This window comes from Falco biarmicus, chromosome 4 (genome assembly GCF_023638135.1).
Source record: "Falco biarmicus isolate bFalBia1 chromosome 4, bFalBia1.pri, whole genome shotgun sequence".
Classification (NCBI taxonomy): domain Eukaryota; kingdom Metazoa; phylum Chordata; class Aves; order Falconiformes; family Falconidae; genus Falco; species Falco biarmicus.
In genome coordinates this window covers 39,133,773-39,155,436 of record NC_079291.1, presented here as the reverse complement: position 1 = coordinate 39,155,436, position 21,664 = coordinate 39,133,773, and the positions used below count along the sequence as shown (strand labels likewise).

At 41.4% G+C, this 21,664-nt stretch overlaps 2 protein-coding genes across 8 annotated transcripts in view; one reads left to right on the top strand and one right to left on the bottom strand.

The window, feature by feature from the left end:
- The first annotated feature begins 1,013 nt into the window (after window positions 1–1,013).
- ACBD7 (acyl-CoA binding domain containing 7) lies at window positions 1,014–5,479 on the top strand. The gene is made up of 4 exons (XM_056336114.1): window positions 1,014–1,155; window positions 4,801–4,918; window positions 5,026–5,088; window positions 5,186–5,479. Exons 1-4 carry the CDS (start codon window positions 1,144–1,146, stop codon window positions 5,257–5,259), a joined length of 267 nt encoding a protein of 88 aa, XP_056192089.1. The 5' UTR covers window positions 1,014–1,143; the 3' UTR covers window positions 5,260–5,479.
- A 1,007-nt stretch (window positions 5,480–6,486) lies between these two features.
- Window positions 6,487–21,664, bottom strand: part of OLAH (oleoyl-ACP hydrolase) — a 21,788-nt gene continuing 6,610 nt past the window's right edge. For 4 of the 7 annotated variants that reach the window (XM_056336106.1, XM_056336108.1, XM_056336109.1 and 1 more), the window contains 8 exons: window positions 17,040–17,127; window positions 13,798–13,863; window positions 11,642–11,773; window positions 9,908–10,046; window positions 9,221–9,320; window positions 8,025–8,200; window positions 7,055–7,140; window positions 6,487–6,810 (listed from right to left, as the gene is read on the bottom strand). In XM_056336106.1, the coding sequence (XP_056192081.1) occupies window positions 6,677–6,810; window positions 7,055–7,140; window positions 8,025–8,200; window positions 9,221–9,320; window positions 9,908–10,046; window positions 11,642–11,773; window positions 13,798–13,863; window positions 17,040–17,112 (906 nt within the window). In that variant the 5' untranslated portion in view covers window positions 17,113–17,127 and the 3' untranslated portion in view covers window positions 6,487–6,676. Of the gene's footprint in view, window positions 6,811–7,054; window positions 7,141–8,024; window positions 8,201–9,220; window positions 9,321–9,907; window positions 10,047–11,641; window positions 11,774–13,797; window positions 13,864–15,223; window positions 15,313–17,039; window positions 17,128–21,664 lie in introns of those variants that run through there. The other 3 variants (XM_056336110.1, XM_056336111.1, XM_056336112.1) reach the window with 3 other exon arrangements.

Sequence of the window (21,664 nt, the reverse complement as noted above, 5' to 3'; positions counted from 1 at the left end):
GCGCGGAGCCGCCGGCTGCGGATGCCGGTGCGAGGCGGGCCGAGCTGCCGCGGCCGCCCGGTGTCCCTCCCTGGGCCGCCGCGCAGGGAGCCGGCGCGTTGCCGTCCGGTGGAAGGCGGCGGTGCGGGCGGCCGGCGCTCGGCGGGCCTCAGCGCAGGGGCTCGGTGTGAGTGCTGCCGTGCGGGGCTTGCGGGGGTGACGGCAGCTCTGCCTTGTCCCGTGTCTCCTAATGAAACCGCGGCCAAGCCGACAGGTGCTGCCGCGGGACCTGGCAGCAGAGGCGGGGCGCTCTCCCGCAGCCGTCCGGGGCGCGGCCACCCCGCGGCGGGCGGTACCGGCGCTGCCCCCGACGGCGGCGCGGGCCCCTCGCGGAGCTGCAGGCACGAGCCGGCGGGGGTCGTTCCCAAGTTTTTTTAAATCTCCTTTCACTTCCCGAAACGGACTCGTTGTTTTAGCGTTGTCCCGGCTCAGCTTAGCCGGCACGCGGCGGGAAGCGCTCTTTGTACCTGGGCCAATGGAAGTCAGCGGGCTTCGAAGTGCTGAGGCGCGGTGCGCTCACGGAGCCACGCACATGAATGCGTAGAGGTGTGACTATAAATAAGTTACTAATTGATAGAATAGATAAGCGGGGATGCGTTTTTTCCCCTGTGGTTACAGTTGTAGGCTAGTTTATCAATCCATTTCTTTCTAATGCTGTATTTACCACAGCACAGAAAAGCCCGGCGTTCGCCGGGTGCCTGGTGTGTGGCATCCCCAGGACGGCCGCGTTCTCCAGGGTTGCGGCCGGAGGATGCGGGGGCAGCGGGCAGCGGGGGCGGCAGCAGCAGTGAGCGCGCTCGTTGCGGCTCAGGTCACTCAAGAAACCCCTTTTCCGAGCGAACGGCTTGCAGACCTGCCGTGCCCCTGCGTGTGCGACCCAGCCCTGTCGCGCTGCAGCACCCCGCGCGGCCCGTGCTCGGTGCCCGCTCCCCGCCCTGGCGCGGTGCCGGCAGCTGCGCGGCGGTGCGTGGCCGCCGTGTCCTGCCCGGGCCCCGCCGCCGCCGCCGCCCCCGCCCCGCCCCGCAGCGCGGCCCCCAGCGGCAGAACCGCCGCGGCGCCGCCGGGGAAGGAGCGCGGCTGCTCGCGGGGCATCCTCGCAGCATCATGGCTCTCCAGGTAGGAGGGTCGGCACCTGGGGCGGCGGGCAGGGCAGGGCAGGGCAGGGCAGGGATGGCTGCGGTGTCCGTCTGCGCCGTGCCGTGGCGGGGACAGCGGGGCCCCTTCAGCGCAGGGACTAGCTGCAAAACCAAGGCTGCCAGGTGGCACGGGGGATTCACCTCAGCCTGGGGCGGTTGAATGACGCATTACTTCTCGCAAGTGGAGGGCGAGAGACATGCTGCTTACTTTGAACCGTTCGTAGGTCATGTAGTTTTTTGGAGCCTTGCCTGTTCGGAGCATGGTGAATTAACTCTTTGTCATGTGTGCGGCCGAGCCTGCTAGGGCTGGGTCGTGCGCGGGGTCGGTCGGCACACACCGCAGCAGCAGTATATGCACGGCTGGGAACCATGAAGAATTTTTAAGGGAGTCGTGCGTATTTGTTTAGGGGTGTACATCTGTGGAGCGGTACGTTTTGATGGGCTTGTGCTTTGGTAGAGAAAGTTTCAACTTTCTGCCCTCAGGCTAGAGAGGTCTTCCTTCTACCTTCTCTGACTATAGTTTTAAATAATTTTTGAGGAAACTGTCTTCATTGCTGGCTTTCAACCTCCTCTCTTTGTAGCACACTATGAATACTTCCCTTGTCTTGCTCATGCCCTGATGGATTAGGCTGTTTTTCTTCATTAGGCTTTCGATTATCCCTTTCACTTCAAGATTTGGAAGGCCTTTTATCCCGGTCTCATTATAATGTCCGTCTCAGCCCGGTTAGTGTGTGTGTGCTGCAAAGAGCGGACAACATAATGCTCTGACCTAGATGCAAGGAGCGTATTGCCAGTAGCTCAGCAATTTTCTTCTGAGCTGCAATTACGTCAAATGGCACAGAGGTTTCATTGTGGTGTTTCACGGCTAAGAGCAAGAATCCTCTTTCTTCAGTGGGTCAGAACTGCCAAATCCCAAACATAACACTGCCTTTGTTCCACTGGTGATCACTGAAATTATGGTTTGTTTTATTCTGCCTTGAATTCACGCTGGAAAATAAATTTTAATAGCCTGATGATTAAGCAGTGAGCCATAAATCACTCTTAGAAAGAGCTGGATGCAGTATGATATGGCATTCAATTTCAGTGTATAATTACACTTTCACATAAAATATCAGTGGTTGAAATATTACAATATTCTACGCGTTCTGCATTAGATATTACAGAGGTTTTCTATCCACCATCACTTTGGTTGACAGCTACCATCCATATCCATAAAACTCATTGAATCAAGCTGCAGGGGACTGAGAACAAAATTAATAAAACAATGTTTTCCTTAGGGAGGCTGTAAAAGATTTATAAGTTCTGCAAACTGGTAAAATAATTCTGCTGTAAATGAGGAATTCATTGAAGCTTTTTTCTTAGCAACAAGGGAGTATGTGATAATAAACTAATGATTTGTGCATTTGTCTTCAATGCACGTGTATATGCATATGTTTATGTCTGTATATATACGCTTTTAATTTGAGGAGTTAAAAGGGAATTTTATCGACACATGATTAGAAGGAAATTATATTTTTATAGGTTGCTCCTAAGCATGTTGTATAAGCCAGCAAATCCTAAGCAACAGTCTGTGCACAATGATTGGCTAGAGGGAGATGAAGAAGGAAATGTTTGGTATTTAAATTTTGTTTCTGCATACTTCTTGCTGTGCAAGATAAGCATTTGTGTATTTTTAAAACATTATCTTGTGATACTTGCCTAGAGATCCAAATAGAATAAAAGTATATGAAGATAAGAAGCTTATTAACTTAATGCTTTCCTTTCTTGATTTATTTTTTGAGTTATCTTTTGTCTTGTACAAGTCTAACACCACTTCTAGTTCATTCTTACTGTGGAGTTTAGATCAGAAAACAATTCAAGGCATGTGGAAAATTTCCACATTTGAAGAAGAAATTAAATTATCTGAAATACCTGTCTGTAGCCACAGCTGTTGCAACCAAGGCAGTCCAGCCACGGTTACAAAGATTCTGCAGTAGGGATTCCTTAGGGATTGGATCATACTACTGTGCACATCATGAAAACTGGGCCAGCTGACAGAAGATTTCTAAAGGTTTGTCATTTACTCATTTGACCTGAAATACAAAGATTTTCATTCTTGTATAATTACATGCATAAAATATTTCAATATTTAACTATTTCCTTTTAATATCTGCAATTTAAAGGGGTTTTATAACAACAAAAATAATTGGCTTGCACTTTGTGGCAAATACTAAAACTGTGTCTCCTGACCTACACATTGAGATATTTCACCACCAGCAACACAGCAAACCCATCCATTCATGAATATGTGGTCTGAAGTTCTGATTTATAAGTACTGAATCTACATCGATATTAATGTCACTATTGCTAATTTAAAACATTAAATCAGACTGAAATTATTTTGTTTAGCTAAATTGCCAGAAATATTTGTTGTTCCGACCAGTCAGAAGGCACAATTCCCGCTCCACAGAGCTTATTACTTCAAGATAATTTCAAATGCGCATTAGGTTTTCTTATTTAAAAAAAATACAAAATCTTTCCTGTGACTAGAGAAATGAAAAAGCGGCCTAAAGAAGCTCAGTACAGACTGCTGAGGTAATGCCAGGGTCTTAGTTAACAGAGCCACAGCACTCATGCTGAAACCGTTGTTGAATACATTGCTGGTTTTAGCACAAAGTTGTAGGCTGGTTTTGTACATGTTAAATATACATGTAGTAGCACATCTTGCAGGATTTACTGCGCCTCTGCAAATGCAGATCCAGCTCAAAAGCTAAAGTAATTATTGAAACCAGCACATAGCATATTTAACAGAAAAAATATACAGGCACTTAAGAGTAGTGCATTGACCTGGTGGGTCTGTGGTCAGTGTACAGAATCTAGTGCTCTCTGAAATGTCAAGGGCATGAAACAGGACTCCAAACTCTATGCTAAAGTCTGGCCTGAGACCTAGTGCAGAGAGAGAATAACGGCTATAGCCTTGGGTTGATGCGAATGTGGGATGTATGATGATTTAAGGAGTAAATTTATACTCCATTCTTGTGCTCCACTGTGTTTGAGAGTTGGGTATTGAAGGTGGTCCTGGCAGTAGCATGGCTCATCTCTGAGGTAAGTCTGTGCCAACTGTGGCTCAGCAGTCACTGAGGCAGAGAAGTGGAAATGAAGGGGAAGTGGGCAATCCCCCCCAGAGGGTATTCAAGCTCTGCCACTCAAGTCAGTGCTATGCAGTCAGGGCCAAAAGGATTCAGAGATTACTGCTGGGGTGTAAAGTCCAATGAACACCTTCCATACCTGCAGCGTGACTGTGAAAGACACATATACTATGTGCGTTGTAGAGGCTGCTTCCGTGAATATATCTGTAGATATCCTGACACTAGACAGTCTGTAATGTTTCCAAGTGTTCAGATGTAAAACTGCTGGAAAAAAGAGGTTTACTTATTTTAGCAGTGCTGACTCTACCAGCTAGATAGGTCTAGTTCCCTTACTAATAACATACAGTTTTGTTAAGCTTCTTTCATGGGAAAATACCTAGACTTACCACTAAGCCCAAGTGAGTAACTGAGAGTAATGATACTACCGTGCGTGCTATACTTAATGTTTTGAGCACACCCCTTGAGAGGAAAACTAACACTTTCTTTTCTTTCGTCAGGCTGACTTTGATGGTGCTGCAGAAGATGTAAAAAAATTAAAAACAAGACCAACTGATGAAGAACTGAAGGAACTATATGGATTCTACAAACAGGCTACTGTTGGAGATATTAATATTGGTATTCCTATTCCTGTATACTTCACATTTACTCCTATATCTTGAAGAAATCAAGCAAACTTAATGTAAATCTGCACAATAATGAAAGGTATTAATTTATTTTGGCAGAATGTCCAGGAATGCTAGATTTGAAAGGCAAAGCCAAATGGGAGGCATGGAACCTGAAAAAAGGTATTACACCAATTAAATCTACATCATGAAGTCATGTTGTAGATGGCATGAAGGATGGCAAATGAGGAAAGATAATGACTCCTACTTTCCTTTGCAGGTTTGTCAAAGGAGGATGCCATGAATGCCTATATCTCTCAAGCAAAAGCAATGGTAGAAAAATATGGGATCTAGAATATGCAAAATAATTCCCACTAGTAGCTATCTCTTCAGTAGCTAAAGAACTAACTGTTGAGAAAAATGCAATACTAACTCCTTATTGTGTAGTCTGACAGCAGAATCTTTTCAAGATCAGCTGTTTGACTGTAAAGGTTATTTACATACATACTCTATTTTTAGATTGTATCTTATTCTAAATTAATTTGAACCTAATAAATCAAGCTTTCTGTAAGAATTGTGGGTGTTTGTGGCCATTAAATTATATTTAGCATTTTTACAGGAGCACAGAAACAGAAACTCTACAAGTAAAATAACGTAGCAAATAAGGTTATGGAATGAAGTGGAGGTTGTGTGCATGCAAGGTGAGAAGAGGGAAAAGATCATGGAATAGTTTCGGTTGGAAGGGATCTTAAAGGTCATCTAGTTTCAACCCCCCTGCCATGGGCAGGGACACCTTCCACTGCATCAGGTTGCTCAAAGCCCCATCCAGCCTGGCCTTGAACACTGCCAGGGATGGGGCATCCACAGCTTCTCTGGGTAACTTGTTGCAGTGTCTCGCCACCCTCACGGTAAAGAATTTCTTCCCAATATCTAATCTAAACCGACCCTCTTTTAGTTTAAGACCATCCCCCCTTGTGCTATCACTACATGCCCTTGTAAGAAGGGCTGTCTTGCAGGCCCCCTTTAGGTACCGGACGGCTGCTGTAAGATCTCCCCAGAGCCTTCTCTTCTCCAGGTTGAACAACCACAACTCTCTCAGCCTGTCCTTAAAGGAGACGTGCTCCAGCCCTCTGATCCTCTTCACGGACCTCCTCTGGACTCACTTTAACAGCCTGCTGGTCATGCTTCTTTTGATGTGGCCCAGGATATGGTTGACTTTCTGGGCTGCAAGCGCACATCGTTGGGCTGTGTTGAGCTTCGCATCAACCAACACCCCCAAGTCCTTCTTTTCAGGGCTGCTCTCAATCCCTTCTCCACCGAGCCAGCATTTGTGCTTGGGATTGCCCTGACTCATGTGCAGGACCTTGCACTTGGCCTTGTTGAGCTTCATGAGGTTCACATGGCCCCAGCTCTCTAGCCTGTCAAGGTCCCTCTGGATGGCATCCCTTCTCTCCAGTGTGTGGACTGCACCACACGGCTTGGTGGTGTCGGCAAACTTGCTGAGGGTGCGCTCAATCCCAGTGTCCATGTTGTCGACAAAAAAGATAAAAAACTTTTCTTTCAAGAAAAGATGGAAAACTCTTATTTTTAAGACCCAAAGCCAATGTTTATTTTCAAAAAATCAGAAAAAATCCCCCTTTTAAATGATCACAGAGGAGGAACAGAACAACTCTTCAGGCATAACCACATGAAATTGTACAGAAAAAATGACTTATTATGAACTGCTGTGGACTAATCTTACACCTTCTGCCATTAATACAGAGGGAAATACTCATAGACCAGCATTTTCTATGCATCTTGTTATGTGTTTTATCAAGAAAATTTCATTAGAAGGTTCCAGCAGATAAAAGTGATCACCAGGAAGCTTGTAAAAGGAAATACCTCCACTTGTTAGATCATGCCAGGCTGAAAAAGATATTTAAAGTGTCAGAGAAACGTCAACTATTGTCATTTTACATAAATATTTCAAAGTTACTATTTAATAATTATTTTAAATCCTGTATCAACTGTTTAGGTTCATACACAGAGACTGCTCTGTTGATTTGTTTCATTTAAGGAGATCAAAAGAGTCAAGAAAACTTTTCATTAACCAATTCAATACAACAGGAAAATGCACAAGTGTAAGAGGAAAACTATTTAAGCAAAGTACCTTCTAAATCATATGGTTTGTCTTCAGATCCATTAAAGCAGGTAATATCACAAGAGAAGGAGATGTTCCTTTCTGCCTTCTCAAAACTGTGAACGTAAAAAGTAGCAAGAGAACTTTCCATAAGATGCCTATATTTGAGGTTTGCTTCCATATACAAAATAGCTTTTTCTTTCTCCTCCAAAACATACCAAACTTTAGAAATTAGACTGTGCAGAATCATCAGAGGAATTACTCTAAGATTCTTTGCTCCTTAGCCTATTGTAATTAGGTCTAGAATGTTAAAGAAGGAATGACCCAATAGGAAAAAAAGAGCTTCAACCTGCAATAAAAATTCTCACCTACAATAAATCACGTTGTCTGCTTATATGCAAGTTCTAACGTTTCAGGGCCTTATCGGCATCGGGCTCCTATGGCCAAAATGGGTGCCACATCCAAGAGGGTCCTTGTCTTCGCCAAGGTAAGAAACCTTAACCACTCAGCTACATGAGTTGTTGTGTAACACCCAGTGGGGACAGCAGTCAGGACAGAAGCTGGTTGCTCTCTAGATGCCTAGAACACAGGGATTCTTTGCTTCTGGTTAGGCTAGGGGGCCTTGGATCAGGAGGCTGAATGCAGTGATCCTGAAGCATGATCAATTGATATTATCAGCCTCAGAAGACAATAAAAAATGCTAGAATATTCCTTTCAGTGGCTACTAACTCTGGATCCTAAGCAGAACTGTAATTTTACCATGACATGTTCACTATTGTAACAACCGTAGTGCTACAGTAAGCAGTTTTTTCATCTAGGGCTTAAATACTAGAATATAAATGGAAAAGCACACAAAGGAGAAAACTACGTTTACTGTTTCATATTCTTTTTACAACAGAAGTGAGAACAAATTACAGAGAAAGAAAAAACCTGAAATGATCAGACAGAAGTAAAACGATAAAATACAAATATAAATGTAAAACAAAATTGTAAAACTTACAAAAATGTCTGAAGAACTCTAAGGTCTTCCTTGAAAGTAAGTAGCAGATGGTTCTTAATTTCTTCATTTTGCAGAAGCTCAGAAGAAGTTCCTCCTGAAGTCTGTATATATGTAAGAATGTCCTCATCTTCTGTATCATACATGGGTATGCTTTTGATGGGAAGAAATGCTTCAGACTGTCAGCACCAGACAAAACAGATCAGGTGTTGTATAGAATATACTTTAAATAATATTTTCATTAAGAATTGTTGTAGTAAATTTACAATGATTCTGTCTCCAAAATGTAATGGCTGATTAGTTCAACATCCACAGAGAATACTTCTTGGGAAGGGTTAGTCAACTGTGTTTGCTGAAAATACAGATTATGAGTGAGCCAAGTACCCTCAAAGTCTGAAACTTCTACAGACAAATAATTAATTTCATTTTGTTCAAAGTTTGACTGTCACTATTGAAATACAACTAATACAACAATCTATTTAAGAGAAAGAAAAGCCTAGCAGTGGGCACAAATCTGACTAATGTAGAACTGGAGAGACCAACCAATTATGGAAATCTGCAGGAAAAACAATTGCTTCCATGAAGTACTAGGTTATACTCAGGATTACTAAGAAGCCCCAGAAACAGAAGAATGGAAATAGCAACTGCTGACTGAGGACAGGAGGACTGGGAAAAAGCCAATTCATTGTTGTTTTCCTGAGAAAGAATAGCAGAACCACCAGAATCCCAGAAGAAACTGAGGACAGCTTAAATAGCCAACAGAGAATGAGGACAGAAGGAAATAAATGGAGAAACGTACTGAGGGCTGGTGCAGGAGGTTTATGAAAGACTAGATTAAGACAGTTACTTTAGATGTTACGGAGTAGGGAGTGGCATTTTATATTTTGTTTTGATTACTGTTTAGAATTAAGCAAAAGGCCACCGTAAATAATACAGTATTCAAAAAACCAGCATTAGGTTAAGGAGACTGTTCTCCCTAGGCTAAGGTAAGCAGCAGTGAATATTCTGTAACATGAAATTCTCCATCTGCCTCAGAATTCATTTCCTCTAAGAGAACAGAACATTTTTCTGTCTACGTTCAGAAGCAATGCTTCTTTTATATTAAAGCCACTCTGCATACCATACTATAAAATGTTATTTTTACTCTTGGTAGCTAATACGCTGTTTTGTTTCATACTGTTAATGATCCTGAAACTTACGTTTGGGGCATGCCCCCCTGATACAAAGAGATGGATTGGCTCTAGTCCATACTTTTCTTTCAAGTGTAGTGCAACTGCGAAACTAAGGTAAGATCCAAAACTGCAGTGAAAAGAGAAATTAAAGTAAGCAAAACCAGGTTTAAATTTTCCAGTTTTTACATATAACTTAAACTTCAGTGGTAACTGGATATCTTGAACAGTTACTGAAACCATATATGACATGTAAATTATAGTCATATTAGCTAATTGACATGAAGTGTATTCCTATACAGTCTAGTTTTACAAATCAGACTTTCTTTCTTTTACTAGTCTCCTTAATTTGCAGAAAGAACAGTTATTTTGAACACTTGGGACTAAGTGGTCTTCAAAAGCATGTGTTTTACAAATGGTTCACCCTCTGCATTCATATAAAGCAAGCACTAACACTAAACACAACTACAATTTATCAGTGTAAAAAAAAAAACAACATAACACTGCCATTTTTAGAAGATGTTGTGCCTGAAGTAATAAATAAATAAATAACCAGTCTTTGAGATCAACGGCATGCTTTAGGATGACTTGACAAAAGACCATTGCACAAGTGTATTTTCCTAAAGTTTTTGCAAATAAAGGCAAGTGACTATCTACTTCTAGAGTTCAAAGATAAAGCTCCTTCACCAAGGTATCTGAAAATATATATATTTTTACCTGTGACCAAAAAATGCAAATGTTTTTTCTTGCAATTCTTTTAACAAAACACTTGTAATTTCATTAACTACAGTTTTCATGTCTTTTGCAAAAGGCTCCTTAAGACGAGATTCTCTTCCAGGAAGCCTTACAGAGGATACTGCAGAAAAGGTGAAGGGTAGGAAAAGAATTATAGTTATTTCAAATAGAAACAGTAAAATAATTTTAATTAAGGTTTTTGATCTATTCTGCAGAATATATAGATTATTTAAGTTAAACATTCTTACAGTTGATAGAGCGTATTTGCTATTGGTACTACTGTCTTTTAATCCTGTGAGAGATCAGGTTTCCATCCCTTCCTTTACTCACAAATGTTGCCTTTCCAATTGATCTGATTGATAAATGCCTTGGCTCAGAAATCCACAAGGTCCTGATCTCAGCTGAGGTTTCAAAGCAACTTTATGACTATTAATAACAACAAAAAATTCATTAATTTCAATAATACTAAATTTGAGGGATGTGTAAAATATATAATTTCAAGGGCAGCATTAGAAAGTTAAACTATCAGAATCAGAATCATACAGTCCCTCTTCTTTGCAGGCTCTTCAGCACTGCATGTAGTAAAATGTGGAATCATAGTATAAATTGATGGCAGTTTGGAGTTATATGGAAGGATATATTACATGCTTTTATTATACTCCTTTCAAAATTGGGGATTTTCCTCTCCCTGTTTAAAACAGATCAGAAAAAAAATATTGATTTTCTAAAATCTCCTTGATATCATGCATACCGCCAAACTCATATGGAAGTAATGGGTCAGATGCAAAGCATTTTAGAAGAGAGAATAAATCGCTACCTAATACCACATGTAGCAGTACAGAAATGTTTGCATCTTCTATACTTCCTGACTGCACAAAGAGCATGCTGTACCCTGTGTTGGCAGTCGCTCCTAGGCCCTCTCCTTAGTATCTTCGCTGGAAATAGTTCCACTGGGCAAAAGCTTTTTTTATTATTATTTGTTTGGGTTTTTTTTTAAATGTCAAGGAAAATTTGATGTGACTTGTGCAACTGTTTACAGAAAGTATGAAAGCGTTTAGAGGACTGATAAAATTGCAACGGCAATGCTCTCTATAGATGCTAAATAATTATTTCTTTTTCTTTGTGGAAGGTCTGGAAAATGGCCTTGGTTCCTCTTGAAATATATCAATAATGAATCTTTATAGTGCTGATATAGTCTGATAGCAATGAGAATTACTTTACACTGTAACTAAATGTAATTTCACTGTCATAAATCTATAGTTTAAACACCAGTTTTGATACAAGAAGTGCAGAACCATGCAAACACTCTGGATGGAAATTCATCCTGTGCAGTCTCTCAACAATAAAAGTAGTTTGCATACCTTTGCTGTTAAGCTTGCTGGTGCCCTTTTTTAACTTATGTAATATGCCAGTATATTGCTGTTTCTGAACGGATAGCTTTTGAAGCAGTCAAACATACTATAGTCTTGTGAAATGTCGCTCTAAGAATGTAACTTTTTAAGCTAGTCAAATAGAATTTGATCCAAGGTGGTACAGAAACTTACTAAACTCAATCCCCTTATGGAAATGCTAATTCCTAATGGAATTCCTTTCTGGATAAGACCCATTGGAAAGAGACTGCAGTTCTTTCAAGAATGTTATATTCCATTCAAAAATTTTGTCTACTGTGTATTTCAGACTTGCTTAACTTCTGCTTTAACTACACAAATGACTAACCTTCAATTGAGCTGTTGAAGAGTTTGCCCCATTTTGCAAATTGAGAAGTTCCACCTCCAGCCCATGGAAAGCAAATCAGCCTACAGAGAGCATTTGGTCTTTTGTATGGACAAGCAACCAGCTTCTCCATTCCTGAAAAAACCCAAGAAAACAACACATCATTCTAGAACAAGACTCTTCAGGTATAGGAAAATTAGAGTGAATGAAGTCCAATTTGAAACAATGGGCTGCAATATTTTCTGTCATCAGAACTGCTTGTGCTACATAACCATCTGTTAGATATGAGATAATCTTCATGCAACAATGGAAACCAGTTCTGCTTTTATAAATGGTGATGGAATAGTATTAGGCAACACCCTTGGTTAATATTTTCTCCTATTTGAGTCACTAACCATAAAGAACTTAACAAGCAGCAAAATAATTAAATTGATACGGGATTTCAGGATGACCATTTAAAAACACAGGCTTTTAGAACATACACAAAAAGATAAGGTCCATCTAAACACCTAGAAAACATAAGGACCACGTAGTTCAGTATTCTCTCTGCCTCCGTGGTGGAGTGTCTAAGTGGATGGGAAACATCTATGAATTTCTCTTCCATGTATTTATCCAGTCTCACCTTAAATTCCTATGAACAGTTGGCATCTACAACATCCTCTTGCAGTAAGTTGTACAATTATCTTTGTGGGGTTTAATCCAACTCCTACAACTTCATTTGATGGACACAGGGTAGTACAGTAAAGAAAGTGAATGGTGCATCTCTCGGGATTTGCCACTGAACATTTCTGAGATCTTTTATTATATTGTCTCTGCCCTCAGTCAGCCTTTTTTTCTGACTGAAAAGGCCTGGCTTGCTTACGTATCCCTCATGTAGCAGTGCTTCCATATTCATGGCCATCATCACTGCCCATCTCTGGACTCTTTCTAATTTTGCTATATTCTTTTTGGCATGGTGGAGTAGCCAGAGCCACATTCAGCTTTACCACAGCAGCTTTAGTATGTTTGTTTATTGACTGACAGAAGTAACAGCTGTAGCAAGATTCATAACTACTCCTTCCTTCTTGCTGAGAAGGAAAAACAGCGTCAAAGATGTCAACTGCATTGTCTCTAGCATCAGAATCTGTCATTACTGTATGAACAAAAAAGCAATTCTCAACCATTTTTATTCATTCCTGATTTTCTTGTCCTTTATTCTTGCTGATTGAATTTGTGGACATAAGTACTGAGGTGACATCCTACTACTGCTAGCAAATCAGTCTGTGTTCTGTCAAAAGAATCTGGGAACACCATGTGAAACAAATACCTGCTAAAGAAAAATTAATTAGAAGCAATAGTGAAACAGAATTTTCAATTTTTTTTTCCTGCAAACTCACATGTTCTTGTTAAAAAGACTGAAAAAATAATAACAAGGGAATAACAAGCAGCAAAATTCCATTTCCAAAATGCTGCAGATCATTATGGGTATTATTTCTTGCTTTGAATATAGCTCAGTATATGCAAGAGCTGATTCATCATAAAATACACCTATGTGCTTACAAGCAGACTTTTTTACCTGCACAAAAAGTTTGAGAAATGCAACCAGATCAGAATAGGCAGCAATTCATGCCTATTTTAAAACTATATAATGCAAGCAAGACAGAAGAAAGTCTCCCCAAATGTTGCTGTGGCAATTTCTTGATTTTCAGATATGTTTAAATTGGAAAGTTTGTCAACATTTGTTGAGAATGACTTCAAAGAAACTACAAGAAGAGCAAACCAAAAAAAGGTGCATCAAAAATCACTGGGAGACAGTGTGAGCTTAAAAATAGCTAAAGGATAGTGGAGCCAGTGTTGCAGAAGACACAGTTCCTCTAGTAAATTCATTTAGCTTCAGTACCATTAGTCTCATTTACACAGTCATTTCTTCCACAAAAAGACTCAAAAACTCCAACATTTCTGAAGCTTATACTTTAGCTTGACAGTCAAATAAGAAAAATCTCTTCTCAAACTGATTCTAAAGGTGATACAAAAAATTCAAGCAGGATGAAGAAGCACATTTAGTCAAAGTCTTTAAACTATTTAAAAATACATTACCAGTCACTGAGAATCTTTCACACTTTCTGCTCATACATACAGGTTTGTTCCATCACCATCCAGCTTACTTTAGATGCAAATACCTGAACAGTTGGGAAGACCACCTCTGCCAGGAAATGACCGCCTGAGGGTGGATCCACTTCTCAGTGCTACACAGCAAAAAGCAGGAATCAGAATTCCTATGTATCACAGATACCAGAGCAAAGCCAGCTTTGCAGGAGAGGGCCTGTGCATTCAGGTGGCACAGCCACCTGCTTTTAAGGCTTTTCTAGGCTTACGGGGAGGCACCCACACCTCAACAAAAAAGGCAGGGTGCATAGCATCCCAAAAGGGAGACAGAAGCATCACGTCTTAGGCATGACACAGAGCATTTGGGAGCAATAGAAGGAAGGTGTGCCGCATCATTCCCAGTGATTTAAAAAGCACGGGTTAACATGCCCATGACAGTTCAGAAGTTGTAACAGTTTTAATACATAGAGGCCCACAGCTTCACTGAAGAAAAAGCCTTCAAAAAGTAACCAAGAAAAGCCAGACTTTTGTAAGAACTGTATTGAAAAATACAGCATTCACACCTCTGGTGGACAGTTTTGTAGGGATCTGAAAATGTTAATGTAGAAGACCATCACCTGATTTGAATGAAACACTGCATTTGGTTAGCAGGCCAGTTTAATTTCTACAAGCTTGAAGACACAGTGGTGCATGAACACCACACTGTGGCTACATACGATAATTTTATATTAGCTACCATATGATCCTGGTGACCAGATGCTATCAACAACCTAAAAACACCAGTGTATTTTGTAGCTGCATTTGTAGTACTAGGAAGATTGGCTTTTTTTTTTTTTTAGTGTTACTCTACCAGAAATATCAGTAACAATAATAATAAAGTAAAACTATTCAAAAGCAGTGACAAAAACTAAACAACCTGAGTGACAAAATGGGTTCTGATGCTTAACCTGAAACACATAAGCTGGACTACTTTGTAGTTTTCACATTGTTCTTCATTCTGCTACATTTCTTTAGATCATTTCTAGGATGCTGAAAAATCTGTGGTGGTAAGAGAAAAGCCTGCTGGCCCACCTAGTCAGTCAGTCAGTAAGCACTGCTCCTTTCCCAAACGAGGTCTGTAGTCTTCTATTCGCTTCTGATTTCTGCTTTCTTGGGGAAGCCTAAACCAACCCTTCTGACTGCAGGAGTTCCCGCTGGCAGGTGCGGGCTCTGCCGTGAGGGCTGGTCGCAGGCCTTGCAGCTGCTGCTTCAAAATGGCAAACATGGAAACTGCTGCTAAGGCTTCTTTCACAGTACTGTTACGTTGTAATTACCGTGAAGTAAGATGAGGCACACCTATGTTTGGAAGGTGCACAATTTAAAGCAGCTTACATTGGCTAGTCCTGACCTGTGCTGTTACGCACAATACTGCTTCTCCACATCATGTATCTGCTATCAGAAGCACTTGATTATAAGGTACAATTTATAATAAAGAACCTAATATGCTTTATTTATTCCTACCTCAGATTGTGCCAACTGTAAAATCTGACACCCAGTGTTAATGTTGTGGAAGCCAGCTGTTAAAAACATCAGGGCCAATAATAATGTTCCTAAAAGTAATAAAATACTACTATAAACAATTCTTTCCCAACTAAGGCTGAAAATAAAAAAGGTTAAGACTTAAGATTTTGAAAGCACAGCATTAATAAAATACTATGATATTTCCTTAAAAATAATGAAATTATAAATTGTATGTGTTGGTTGGTCTTGTTCACCTTCTAAATTTTTTCTCAGTATCAAAGGAATAGACATTTATTGGGTTTCATATGAAAATTTAATATTTTCACAGATTAAGTAGTTCGAGGAGATGCCACTCTCAACTGAAATGATGTTTGCCATTCCCAGGGCTGAAGGTAAAAATGGGCTTTACAGAACCAACTTTGGCAACTCAGTACTAGTACAGAATAGGCTAGACTAGACTATTGCAGTCGCAAGGGACCTACAGCGATCATCTAGTCCAGCTGCCTGACCAATTCAGGGCTGACCAAGTTAAAGCACATTATTAAGGGCATTCTCCAAATGTCTCTTAAACAGTGACAGGCTTGGGGCATCGACCACCTCTCTAGGAAGCCTGTTCCAGTGTCTGACCACCCTCTCAGTAAAGAAATGCTTCCTAATGTCCCAGTCTAAACCTCCCCTGGTGCAGCTTTGAACCATTCCCTCACATCCTCTCACTGGATCCCAGGGAGAAAATCTCAACATTTCTCTCTCCCCTCTCCTCCCCAGGAAGCTGTAGTGAGCGACGGCGTTGCCCCTCAGCCCCCTTTCCTGCACACTAGACAGCTGCTCCTCACAGGACATTCCTCCCAGCCCTTTCACACGCTCCTCCGGACACATTCAAGGTCCTTCACACCCCTGGCAAACCGTGGGCCCCGAGCTGCGCACAGCGCTCCAGGTGAGGCCGCGCCAAGGCTGAAGGCAGCGGGACCAGCACCTCTGAGGGCTGGCTGCGCTCTGTGCGCTGCCCCCGGGGCGCAGGCTGCCCCTCGGCTGCCAGGGCACACCGGTGACTGACACCCAGCTGCCAGCCAGGCCCCCGGGTCCCTCTCTGCACAGCCCATCTCCAGCCACTTCTCCCCCAGTTTATACTTGTGCCCGGCATTACTCCATCCTAGGTGCAGAATCCAGCATTTGGACTTGTTAAATTTCGTCCCATTAATCATAGCCCAATGCTCCAATCTATCTAGATCCCTCTGCAAGGCCTCCTGTCCCTCAAGACAACAGCACTCCTCGTTTGGTATCATCGGCAAACTTGCTAATGGTGCATTCAACTCCTGCATCCAGATCGTTGATAAATGGGTTGAAGAGAACTGGCGCTAGAATTGAACGCTGAGGAACACTGCTGGTGACCAGTTGCCCGCCAGATGTAGCCCTGTTACAGTGTATTACAACTCCATGTATTTCACTTCCTAGTCACTCAACCTCAAAGGATAAAAGTAAAGATACACTTAAATCGTTCTCTTAAAAACCACTGTTAGCTGCTTATATGGAGAGGCAAGCAATTAAGCAGTTATGCCATCCAAAGGAAAGCAGTAGTAAGCCAGCTCTCTAGGACAGTGTTGAGACAGAGACAGTCCTAAATGAATCGAAAATAGCATGCATCCCAACTTGTCATTACTCTTAAGTATGGCCTCAGAGAATAATACACAAATAATAAAACAGGAGTCATGCAGATGAAACATGAAGGGAAAAGCAGAATTTGCAGAAGGGAAGACTTTAGAGATGCATTAACAGGATCTCCTGGAGAGATTTGGAAAGATGAGTGACAAGACCTTACCTGGAATTCTGCCTATAGCACTGGTCAGCTTCTTCAAGAAAGGTGAGTTCAAACTGGATCTGATGCAGGGCATGGCTAGAAATGAGAGCTTATGACAGAGAATACGTTACTTTCTACAAATACACTGGAAGATGAGGGTGGAGAAAATGAGGACATTCCAAGTAATGGCTGCATGAATTAACCATGGCTAGAAATAAGATTTTTAACCACTAGACCCATACGATTCTGGAACAGCTTTCCAGAAAAGCTACCTGCTTTAAGATGGAAATTGGTTGTAGAAAATGTATGTGAGACAATGACTTGGTGAACATTTTCAGCACCATGCTTTTATTAGCTTGATGCAGGGATGAGTCTGTACATTTGTGAAGAAAGCCAGCTAGTTGCAATGCTGTAAGATAGTTTTGCTAACAGAGAACCAGTTTTGTTTAACAAATACAGAGTCCTTTTTATTATTATTATTATTATTGTACTTAATACACACTACATGCACTGAGTTAGTCTGCTAAGGTCTGCTGAGCAAGAAAGAAAAAATTAAAAAGTACTCAGAGAAAACAGGAAGCCTGGAGGGTCTAGAATCCAGTAGAAAAGCTGACTTTACAGTCTTGCAAAGAGAAATAAAGCATGGAAGTTACACGAAAATGGTCAGTATGTATATAGGGCTGGCCATGCGAAATAAAAAAGCCCACAAATGGACATTTTTGTTGCTGTCTCAGGAAGTGATGAACATGTGTCAGCATATCATTACCTGAAGCATCATAGTAACTGATACAACTGCTTCACTGGTACAACCAAGAAAAGTGCTTCTGAGAAAGAACAAAACTTCACTAGCACCAGTTTCCCCCCGTTCCTGTCCTGTGGTCACCTGCAGACACAGAAATGTACTGTGGCAGGAACCCAGCTGCCAAGAGGAGACCTGCCTGCACTTGCTCCTTGCAGCAAACACCAAAACTAGGGAAATGGTTTCTGAGTTCCAAAAGCCAGATTTTAGAAGAACCAAAATTAGAACAACAAATCTTCAGATAAAGAAATCTGGACAGGAAACAAAATCTCTCATTTGCTCAGCCTCTCAGCCCACGTTGCAGTCTTGAGACTTTTACCTAAGCATGCTCGGATGCACCCTGCCTAGGCACAACCTTGTGGCACTCCACAGAGCTCTCCATCTGATCTAGAATGCAGGAGCCTTAGCAATGCAGACTGCTGGCCAACCACAACCTCCTACAAGAATGTGGTGAGGCATACAAAATGGTAGGCAACAAAAACCCCCCATATACTATTGTCTCAGATACATCACACAGCTTAAAAACCCAATTTGGTCTCTAATTTTGGAGGCTCATTTACAGCTTTGGTACAAAGCTTACTCTACAGAAATGCTTTCAGGCAGCAAAGGCACCTAAAATGTTCAAGGCAAGGATCCAAATGTCAATACCTACTACTGTAGAACAAAAGACAAAACCAGACTGCAACACTTCCAGGCAGCAATACCAGATCAGATGCTATAATAAGCTACTGAGGCAGTCCGGACTGTCAATAAGAAAGCTGTGGAATAAGAAAACAAATGTTTTCATCCTTAGGTGCTCTGCTCCCCCTAAATAGAAGGAAACCATAAGGATTTTTCCAGTTCAACAACCACCACAGGTATTCTCAGCACAAAAGAGAGGCAGAATTGCCACTGTGGACCCCATCCAGTTTGTAAGCGAGTATGAAGACATATTTTAAGAGCCAGAAGCCAACCTAAAGTCAGAAATAAACATGTCTTTTCTACTTTCTTTAGCTATAAACTCTGACACTCCTGAAAATCTCTTTCAAATCCTTCAGTAGATACCACTGGGTTTGAAAGATCTGCCCATCATTTTGGGTGCTCAAGTGCTCCACAGTAAAATCAATCATATTTTAGAGAGACTTTCAGGCTTACAGTTGAAGTTTACAGCAGCAGCAGAAGATTGAAAGATAAAGGCAATCAACAACCAAGAATCCAACAATCCAGGAACTCCTAAAAAGTGTCAAGAACAGAATTTCAGGATGGACATGATGAAGCTAAAGCAGAAGCCTATCAACATCTATGCCAGGCATGTATCAAGCACTGAAGGATTACAACTGGATCCTGAAAAACTGAAGCAATTAAAGAAATGTCAGGAGCAAAGCACATGAATGAAGTACAGTGACCATCAGAGAAAACCAATGCAGATCTGATCTGAGCAAAGCATTAGGTCTAACATACAATAAACATATGAAGCAACTAAAGTTACAGAGAGAGGCTTTCAAAAGATGCCTGGGAGTAGTACCATACAAAGCCTTGGCTAAGACAGCCCTTCTAGACATATAAACGTGAGATTATACAGAAAAGCAAATGACTGTATCCCCCAGAAGGTTGTAATTCCATCAGTGCACAGAGTAAATAGGCAGTATGATGACAAATCATTAGGAAACAACATGAGGAAACCAATTGCTGAATGCTCTCAGGCATGTTAATAGCACAGAAGTGCTTCTGTAGGAGGATAAAAATTTCCTCATATAGATGCCCAGAGCAGGACCTTACACTTGCCTTTACAAGTTGTACATGTGCAGGCTGCAAACTCTCCACAGTGCAGCACAACTGGCTCTGTGGAACAGGAGTTACTCGACAAATGTAGCAACATAGGCACATTTGCTTTTGGAGGCTCCAAGAAAGCTAGCAAACTCCATAGTCCTATAGCAGTAAAACTAGTATTGTGAGGATAGTCAGATCTCAAGGAACAGTCTATTGCACTCTCCTAACAAGTGAAAACAAAAAATTCCTGTCTTTAAGAAGCAGTTTAAGTGGACAAAGCAGTGGTAGCAGTAGATAAATGTTCACTTTTTACAGAGCAGCTATCTTACCATAGCAGATTACAACTCCAGCTTCTGGAATTATGAGTATCTGGACACTTTGTGCATAGCTATATCAAAAAACAATCTGCAGGGTAAGAAATTATGACCCATCAGCTAATCTACAGAAACTATACACTGATGACCAACAGAAATAGTGATAGATTGAGACAGTGGTATTTTTTGTTTGTTTTGTTTGTACAAAATTGTACAAACATTTTTCCCTTCTCCCTCTGCATTTCTGTAAAGCATGAAGAGTCACATAGTTGCCAACACCCAGTCAACCACTGAAAGTGAACAGCGGTGCCAATTTGATGATAACTTGTGTGTCACTCAGAGCTAGATCTACTCTATCTGTCACAAAATGGGGGCATGGCTTATGCTTGTACTTCCACTACCATGCACAAAACTCTGTCCTAGAAAAAAGTGGGAAGACTACTATAAGCAACAGAACAGTACATTGTATCTTCAGAAACTTAAAACCAGACAAGGCTTGTTTTTCTTTCCTTCACATAGGCTGATGATGTATCTGTCAGCAAACGTTGATAATAAACTTGACAACAGTTTGGAGAACTACTACTTTGCAGAACTGCTATTCTAGAGAAGTAGCAGCTTCTGAAGGAGGTCCCCCCATCTCCCAGCCGTGCTGCTCTCGGCTCTTGGAGAGCAAGTGGCGGGCCTTAGAAGCACCAGTCAAAAGGAAGGTATGCAGGAAAAGTGAAAGGACACAGGATGTTAGGGAAGAGAGTGTACCAGGGTCCTTAACACAGAAGCTTTTCCTTGAGAGGCTGTAATCAGGAGGAAATTGAGTTTGGTTGTTACTCACGACTAGATGACATGAGAGCAAATATGCTGAGGGGCCTTGTGCTAAGACCTGTGGATATGTTTCTTTGGTATCTGATACCTTTCTCTTTGTAAAAGGGTTGAGTTCATTACCAGTTGCTATTACTAGTTCCTGCTTCATGGCACCACCTACAGCTGTCTCAGCATCACAAATAGACCTCATCTTCCCACTTCCATCTCTCATATTCTTAGAGCAAACCCATGGGACCAAAGGAGAATTTGGTAATACATATTTACCAAGTTAATGAGCAGCCCATGCTGTAGGCATGAATTAGCTGATGGACGGATATAACAAGATAGCCATAAAGCAGAGTCTGATCCTTCATGCCATCTTTGGCCGATACTTGATACTTTCATGGAATGATGGGCAGACACCCCCTCCTTAAAAAGGCAAAAATAGAGGGATTGTGAACTTTGCTGATGCACTGGTAGGTCCATAAACTGTTCATACAGACCCTCTGCTCAAGCACTTGCTAAAGCAGGCCTCAAACTGGCTAACACAGGTCACTCACACAAGCAGATAATAAGGTATGGAAACAAATACAAGATTCATGTAACAAATCAGTAAATGGGACAGATTTGTTAGTCACAGGATGACGTACAGTAGTATTTGATGTCAACAGCAGTGTAACAGCATTCAGAATCAGTGTTGTCTTTGCTGCAAAGTTCCCATCAAAATTAATGCCTTTGTATGAATAAACACAAAGAAGTCTGTATTTCCTCCTGCAGAGCTGGGGAGTCTGATACAGCTTTCTTTTGCTGAATAGAAAATAATCTACACCAAAAGGAACTGGAGAGGGTATCAAAGCTTGCATACAGTGTCTACAGGGACATCCAGCTGGCAATCACAGTGGTTAGGATGCTTCTGAAATCCAAAGCTAGAAGAATTGCTGCAATAGTGGTCACAAATCAAATCTAATTTGTTGCAAAATCTATGC

Coding starts and splice junctions, on each gene's coding strand:
- ACBD7 (XM_056336114.1), top strand. Junction 4,919..5,025: donor TGTTGGAGATATTAATATTG/GTATTCCTATTC, acceptor TTATTTTGGCAG/AATGTCCAGGAATGCTAGAT. Junction 5,089..5,185: donor GGCATGGAACCTGAAAAAAG/GTATTACACCAA, acceptor TTTCCTTTGCAG/GTTTGTCAAAGGAGGATGCC.